Source organism: Condylura cristata, unplaced genomic scaffold, assembly GCF_000260355.1.
Source record: "Condylura cristata isolate star-nosed mole 26May11 unplaced genomic scaffold, ConCri1.0 scaffold00001, whole genome shotgun sequence".
Lineage (NCBI taxonomy): Eukaryota > Metazoa > Chordata > Mammalia > Eulipotyphla > Talpidae > Condylura > Condylura cristata.
The window spans coordinates 79,992,107-80,000,425 of NW_004567102.1; the positions used below are offsets into that span (position 1 = coordinate 79,992,107).

The 8,319-nt window shown below is 38.3% G+C and overlaps 1 protein-coding gene across 1 annotated transcript in view; it reads right to left on the reverse strand.

The window, feature by feature from the left end:
* Window positions 1-971: 971 nt before the first annotated feature.
* PPIL4 (peptidylprolyl isomerase (cyclophilin)-like 4) overlaps window positions 972-8,319 on the reverse strand; it is a 30,829-nt gene continuing 23,481 nt past the window's right edge. The window contains exons 12-13 of the mRNA XM_004673926.1: window positions 6,896-7,043; window positions 972-1,740 (exon numbers count right to left, since the gene is read on the reverse strand). Of these exons, the coding sequence (XP_004673983.1) occupies window positions 1,489-1,740; window positions 6,896-7,043 (400 nt within the window). The 3' untranslated portion in view covers window positions 972-1,488. The remainder of the gene's footprint in view (window positions 1,741-6,895; window positions 7,044-8,319) is intronic.

Genomic DNA, 8,319 nt, shown 5'->3' on the forward strand with positions numbered 1-8,319 from the left:
AGGAATACAAAAACTCTAGCACCCCAACTCTAAAACCCAAAAATTCCCAGGCATGGAAAGGAAACTACAACTCGTTTAGGGAGATCAGTAGATAATGACACAGACATATTGTCATACACTGCCGATGTCATAAAACAACAGCAGAAAGCTGGGACATATTCATCACATATATAGAAGCCATGAAAGGACCCAATGGAACTGCTAAAAATTAAAAGCACAGTGTCTGAGGTGAAAAATAACTCTGGATAGTGTTAACAGATTAGCTATTCTAGGAGAAAAGATTTACTAACTGGAGGACTGAGAAGTGGAATCCAATATGGAGCACAGAGAAAACAGGACTCAACCCAAACCAGCACCAGCACGCTGTGTGAGTCGCAAGTGACCTCACAACAAGCAATCTGGGCCCCGAAGGAGAGGAGGGAGGGGAGGAACAGAAAACATAAGTGAACAATAGTTAAACATTTACAAATTTTCTAAAGCATACACCTGTAAGTGAATAGCTCCAACAGATATGGAAAAAACTTACACCATGTACATCATTCTGGCGTAACAGCAGTGATAAAGAAAACCGGAAAGCCTCCGCGGGGGAAACAACATATTACATATAGAAGAGGTAACAGTAGCCTTCTTTCAGAAAATCAGAGTAAGGTAACATCCACTAATAACAAAATTAAAACATGTGAAATCAAGAATGTTGGAGATGATGCGAGGCACAGCTCACCTGCGCCGTGAGTCAGCACTGTGGGGTACAGTTGGCAGCAGCTGTAACAAGACACCCGGACCACGCACCCCAGCGACGGCGCCCCACGCAGCATGTTCACAGCAGCACTGGCTCGACAGCAGAGCAGAACAAGCCCAGACTCCACGCACCGAGGCCAGAGTGTGGGCTATTTAAGCAGGCCTTATAGCAATACAGAGGAGTGACTCGCAACAACCACGAAGTTGAAAATGCAAGTCACAGAGGTAAACATACATTATACCATTTATATAAAATTCCAAAACATACAAAAGTTAACATTTTATTTAGGGATACAAACATGTTTTAAAGCTGTAACAACAAGCAACTGGATGGCAATCACAAAATTCAGCACAATAATTACTCGAGGCCACACGGCGTACTTCTAAAAGGCAGTTAACTATTTCATAAGCTGACTGATGGGGACTCAGATTTTTATTCTTTATACTTTATATATACAAGTTTATGTATTTTATAAGTATGAAATACTTCATAAAAAAACAGTGGAAAATGTGACTTTAAAAAAACAAAGAGAACTATTTATGTATAACAATAAAATTAGTGTAAAAAAAGTATCCAAAGAAAATGTTCAATTCTTTATTGTCCAGGGTCCCTTACAATTGGTATTGCTCTAACAGGGCCACGATCCTAATGTGGGGGAAAAAAAGCAGTTAAAGACTGCTCGACACAAAACCTGACCGCTGACACGACGTGGGACGAGAGCAAGTGTGGTGGCCCGCGAGTCAGGCACTTCATCTGTACTTCGACTTTTCTTTATCTTTGGACTTCTTAGGACTCCTGCTTCGGTCTCTCTTCTTACTCCTCTCTCTCTCGTAGTGGTCTGTTTGGTATTTGGACCTGTGACTGTTACTGTAGTGGCCTTCCCTTTCTCGAGATCCGCTACGACTTCGGTTGTGGGCTCGGTCTCTCTTCTCACTCTTCTGTTTCTCCCAACAGCTTTCTTCTTCTTCATAGTGACCAAAGCCCATTTCCCTGTAGATATCCTGCCAGAGGAGTGGGGAGCAAGTTATAAGTCTGTCAGTAAGGTAACCGTTCTGTGGGCATGAGTTCATCACTAGTTGATGAAGCAGTGGTAACAGCTCCTATTTAATACTACTTGAGCCAAGAATCTTACAAGTTAAAAAAAAAAAATTAGAGAAAGACTGGACCATTTCTCTTAATGGTCTCATTGCCTTGTACCTACTATTTTAGGATCAGAACTGAAGGATCAGATCCAAAACTAGGGAACTGAAAGTGCCCAAGTAAAGTCAGAACAAGTCTTTAAGACAAAATTGCAAAGCCAAGAAAGATCCTGGTTTTGGCAGCCACTCTTTCTGCCTTCCCTTCTCAACTCCCCCAAAATGTAGTTGCATCACTAACCTACAAAGAAACAACTATAATTTCCACAGGAGTCCTAAAAAAATCCTATAAAATATAGTTTAATAGCATAATTGGGAGAGGTTATAGATAAGTCAATCATTCTAAAAAGAAAATTGCTACTGCACTTTGTTCTGAGTGATTATTTATAGTGTTTTACAATCACTCCTCTCCACTTCCAAATTTTTCTTGTTTAGATTAGGTTGAAGTTTTTATTAAAACCATTATTTACATATTGCATTTGATAACATTTTTAATAATTAATTAGCAGTAAAAACTCTCCCCCTGGCCCTCCCTGGTGGCACAGCAGGTTAAAGCACAGCACTGAGAATCTAAAGCCGCATCCACATGAGTTCGATTCCCGCCTGCCCCGGAGGTGACCACATGGCGTGGCAGACCTCTCCTGACCCGTCCGCTGCTCCCCTCAGCAGTGTATTTCATCGATCTGCCTGTTCTGCTCCCCACTCTGTCTCTGGTGAGGCCTCTCGCCGCCCCTGAGCCTCTGGCCTGTACCCCAGTTCTGTACGCACAAATAAATAAATCTTTAAAAAAAAAAAACAAAAAACAACTCTCCCCAAAGGAAACGCTCCCATAGGGAAGCAGTAGAATTTTCCCATAGGACCACCTTGTCTGATCCCTAATTAAAGTGATTATCCCTCAGCGAGTAGGTAAACTCTAGCAACCCAGAGTCAACACTCATTTAAGAGTTAACTCAAAAACTCATCTTTCTACAGATTTCTAACAAGAAGGGTAGAATTCTAAGAACTACATTTCCAAGAGTCTTCATTCTATCAACTTAAACCTTGTTAATAGTTGATAGAAATGTCTAGGTTTAAAATTCAGAGGGATGTATTCATCCATCCTTCCATCCAAGGGTTAAGGACTGAGTTTCAAGCAAATAATTAAAGATTATTACATATGTACTCTACAGACACTCTAGATTACACCTGGCATGTAATTTATAATAAAAATATAACATGATTGGTATAATCCCTGTTTGTAGCGTACAATATGGACCAACTCATGATTTTCTACTAATCCCAATAGCCCTTGTTATCTATAAGACCAAGGAAGTAGGAAAAATGAGTAAATATCTTGTTTCAACCATTTACCAACTATTTTCTAGCAAGACAGACATCCCTAAATAAAAGAATGTTTTGTGCTTCCTACAGCATATATAAATTTTAAGTAACTATGACTGTTCTGTCTGTACACCTAGCAGTTATTTCTGTATTAGCTGAAACACAATTTTTTCAGTTTGCAGAAGCTATTAGCTGGTCTATAACTCTATAAAGTGTTCAGCACATTATACAAATACACACTTAAATGCTTTGAGTGTTTAAAATAACAGACTATACAGTACATAAATATGAAAACATTAAAGAAGTTGAAAACCTAAAATGGATGGAAACCATAAAACCTCTCTGACTTAGCTTTGAAGTCCAGCAGCTCTTAGGTTTAAGTGGTCTTTGCTATTTAGGAGATGTAACTTGAGGTTAGAATCATCAGATAGAGTTTCATAGAGAAGTTAGGAGTTGACACAGACATCAAAGAATGAGTGGATTTGGATTTGAACTGTTGCAAGAAGGCAAGGAATGTAAGCAAAAGCTGAAAAGTAAAGATGAATTAGCAGTAGGAGAAAAGTTTAAACGGCTTTATGAAGCCATATCAGAACAGATACTCTAAGCATGTGCTTTTGAAGTATAATATTACCTTCACTCTAGAAATAAGGAGGTTGAGGGGCAAGAGATTGACACAGGTTAAAGTAATTATTTAACTGATCGGTAATGACATACACACAAAGCTGAAATGGGGGTGGTAAAGAATAATGAAAAAAATAAAACCCACACCTGCCTCAATTAAAATGAATATCAAAGTTCTAGCTCTCCTACAAAACTATAAAAGTCAGAATGTGGAAGCCAGAATCTTCTTATTGAAGGCAAGAACAAACTAACTAGATGAGTTCCAAGTACTTCCCTGTATGGACTTTAAAATTTCAAGATTGAAAACAAGATGACTGAACCAGCATATGGTCAAACGGGGCAGGGGGGGACGACTTGAAGCAGTCGACTCAGTTAAGCCAATGACCAACTGTAAAGTGATCAGAATCAGTCTAAGCTAACTAAAAGCTCTACTCGCTCACGTCTCTGGGGCTAAGTAAGAGATTTTAATTAAATCACCAAAATGACACTCCATGAGTATAAACACAGCAAAAGCAAAGGTCCAAATCATAAGAACAGTAAACACCCGTGAAAACCGCAGTGCAGGACTTCATACTTCTCAGGCGAGCAGCCCACGGCTCAGCACCCATTTCCTGTGACCACAGAACAACGCAAACCACAACAACAGAGCCGTGTCTGGAATTAAAACATGAGGTGGAAAAACCAAACAGAAGTGTTCAAGGGGTACAGCTAGGTTGCTGCTCAAAAATACAAAGAACTTGTAGAAATAAAACACTGTTAGGAAATTATGTTCACCAAACACACTACAAACAAATAGGAAAATCTGAGCTATACTTGAACATTATTTAATAACTAAAAATTCCCTTTAGTGACTATATTTTTGAGATTTCAATCAAAACGATAATAAGCATAATGGAAAAAAATGGGACTTAAATCTTAAATATTGACGCTGCTTTATTAAAAAGAAATTAATATAGCTATGTTATTAAATCAGTGCATAAAATTAAAAACTGCTTTAGTAAACGTTGGGGAAGAAATAAAATTAGAAGATCATTATTTAGAACTTAACAATTTTAAGGTTGCCAACCAATTTAAATATATTTTTTACAGAATGTAACAGCATTCCCCATGCTTTTTACTCCATGGAAAAAGGAGAATATTTGCTACTGCAAGCTATATGTAATCAACCAGCCAGCAGAAGAAAAGAAACATAGAGAAGGGGAAGGCAGAAATCATAGTACTAAAAGGCACCCAGTCTATGGATTTCTTTAGACCTCTGGTTATCTCAAACACACTAATATTTATCTCAGGCCTAAATTCACTTGAAGTATGTACACATGCAGAATGAGGAGCTGTAGCTTAAAACAGCACATGGAGAGGCAAGGTTAAGGGCTTTTATAGAAGAAAACATACTAAAGACTTGTTGAAATATAATACAGCAACCATTAAAAAAAAGTTAGGATAATCTTAGGCTAAAAGAGTACAGAAATGAGGCAGATCTTCTAATTAGATCATATTGGAGTATACCACATGACAAATTAAGAATAGCAAAAGTTTAGGAAAGAACACTGATGAGCCTATACTCCAGGTAAGAAGAACAGCTGTGGAAAGTATATGCTGAATGACAGCAGTAAGCAGAGACATATTCTTATCTATAAAATAGGAGGTTAATACATGTACGAACAATATTTGGTAAAATTAAAAGCTAATGAATAAACAAACAAAAAAAAACACATAAAAGGGTTAGCTATCTGGGAAGAAGACAGGGATGGAAGGTAGATTCTCTGTATGTATCATTCTATAACTTTATATTGGAATCGAATAAATAATATCTAAAACTATAAATGTTCTAAAACAATCCTTAAGTACTAAAAAGAAACAAATTAACTGAAATTTGAATTCAGCTAATGCTCTACCATAGAGAAACTACTTCAAGTGATTGAAACAGTAACTGGACCCCAGGAGTAGAAGTGAAGATGGCCAGGCTGGAAATGTTTACCGCAGCCTGGGGCATGGTCTGCACTACAGGAGGAGAGGGAGGCTGGGAAAGGTAAATCGCCTGGAGGCTGGGAAAGGTAAATCGCCTGGAGGCTGGGAAAGGTAAATCGGGAGGCTGGGAAAGGTAAATCGCCTACTGAGATCATAAGCTGTGTAGAAATTTAAACTAGCGTCTCTACAGCAAGCCCTCTACTTGACTGATCATGCTGTCTCTGTCCATCTCTGGTCTTTCTCACCAGCTTGACAAGTTCCATCTACCCACTGCAGTCCTCCCAGCCGCTAGAGCTCAGCTCTAATGCCCTCGTGTGGCAAAACGAAAGCAACAGGCTATATTGTAATTCACTTTTTATTAAACCGAGGGCCAAATTATTTCTTCGCTTTACACTTAATTTCTCTAGGGAATTTTTATTATCATTGTCTTACAAAATGTATTTTCAGGAAAGCTTCTGAGGTGATCAGGTTAATTAATGCTGCTTTTTATTTCATATAGGAATACAGAAGGGCATAAATGGCTCACAGATCCTAAAACCTCAATAATTATAGGTGATAAATGAGAAAGTTTTTTTAGCATAAATACACTTGCTTTTGATGGCACTAAGCAAGTACCCACAGATATGGAAGTCAATCTTGCTTCACAATGTGGAACTATATATTTTTTCAAAAAACAATCTTTTATAATGTGTAATATATATTCCTCAAAATTAAAGCTCATCAAAAATAGTAATAACAACGAACAACTATATACCAGAGACATTTTACGGGGGTGGGGTGGGGAATGGGATCAAAAATGGGGGTGGGGAGTGCACTGGACGATGGTGATGGCACACCATCACCATGTGATATGGTGATGGGAAGCCCACGGGGATTACAATGAGATGGGAAAAGGCATAAAATGATGTAAAAATAAACTATTATATAAAAAAATACCATTAAAAAAAAATGAAAGCTCATTCCCCCAATGAAGTCACCTAAGTTTTCGAGTCTGGGGCACACCCACCCCGGTTCAGAAGGTACCCTTACACCTAAGATCTCATTAAGCTGTAATTAAAACAGGAGAAAACGTTTCTCCAGAGTTAAGCCCATATATTAGTAAGTACAGTACCTGGTTAGGATTTTTGATTGGCATATAGTCTTCATCTTCTTTTTCCTCAGAGCAGTGACGGGTTTTCTTCTTGTGCTTTTTACTTGTGTGTGAGTGACTTGATTTTGAATCTTCTGCCTGCTCATCTAGTATAAGATCATATTTTGCACTGTAACAGTTAGTTAAGGACAAACGTGAGAGCTGACACTGGTAATACACTGAAACATAAGAGTCTATTAAAAGCATTAAGCACATGATTACCAAATAATTACATTTGAGTTTTCTGAAAAATGCAGCACACAATAAAAAGAAAATGTAAATTACTTAACATTTATGAAAAGACCTGAACCAATTAACCATACTGAATACTCAACAAATACCAGTGTCGGAGAGCTAACTAAATGCACCTGGGTAGTAGTTTCGTATAGGGTTTTCAAGTGCCTCATAATTTGATGCTGCCATTTACACAAACTGCTAACTTTTTAGAATTACAGTCTTCACCTTATTTAATGGCTACAACTCCCAATGAAATACTTTTGCCATTTTATTTTGTTCTCATTCACAAACTGTGCTTTTCAACACATGGGGGTGACTATGGGTTGGAAAGCAGAGACCATGTTCTCACAATCAAGAAAACCATTAAAAGAGAAGAGGAAAAGTGCGTCATTTTCCATTTCATCCTATCAAATCCCATTTTTACCCATGAGCACATAAAACTATAGTGTTTTATTTAGATATTTTTAAAGATTTATTTATGCATACTTAACTAGGGTGCAGGCCAGAGGTGCAGGGGCGGTAAGAGGATTCACCAGAGAGAGTGGGGAGCAGAATAGGCAGATTGATGAAGTACACTGCTGAGGGGAGCAGTAGGTGGGTCAGGAGAGGTCTATATATGTATACAAGTATATTTAAGGGTGTATCTATGAAAAGGACTAGAAACTCATTATTCAATTATTATGCCCTTGTTAAAAGTGTCTCCCATGCATACTCACACAGTTGCCTGAACTTCCTCTTCACAGAGTTAATCATGCCATATGTACTCAGATGCTACTTAACCGCACATCTAATTATCCACCTTCTAATTTATCACACCATATTATGCTGGAGTCAACTGCACAGCTCTTTTCATCAAGTAAGATATCTTATTCACCTCTGCACCCCAAGAATATCTTCTGGAATTTGTGTATCTGATAGATACCAGACAGTGAACAGGATAGTATCTGCGTTATTCTGAAAAGTAGTAATAGCATTATAGGATTATGTTTAATGATAAAAAGTGGGAATAACAGGCCTTCCCTGGTGCACAGCAGGTTAAAGCACAGCACTAAGAAGCTAAAGCCACTTCAGCATGAGTTTGATCCCCACACCAGAGGTGACCACATGGCGTGGCAGACCTCTCCTGACCCACCCACTGCTCCCCTCAGCAGTGTACTTCATCAGTCTGC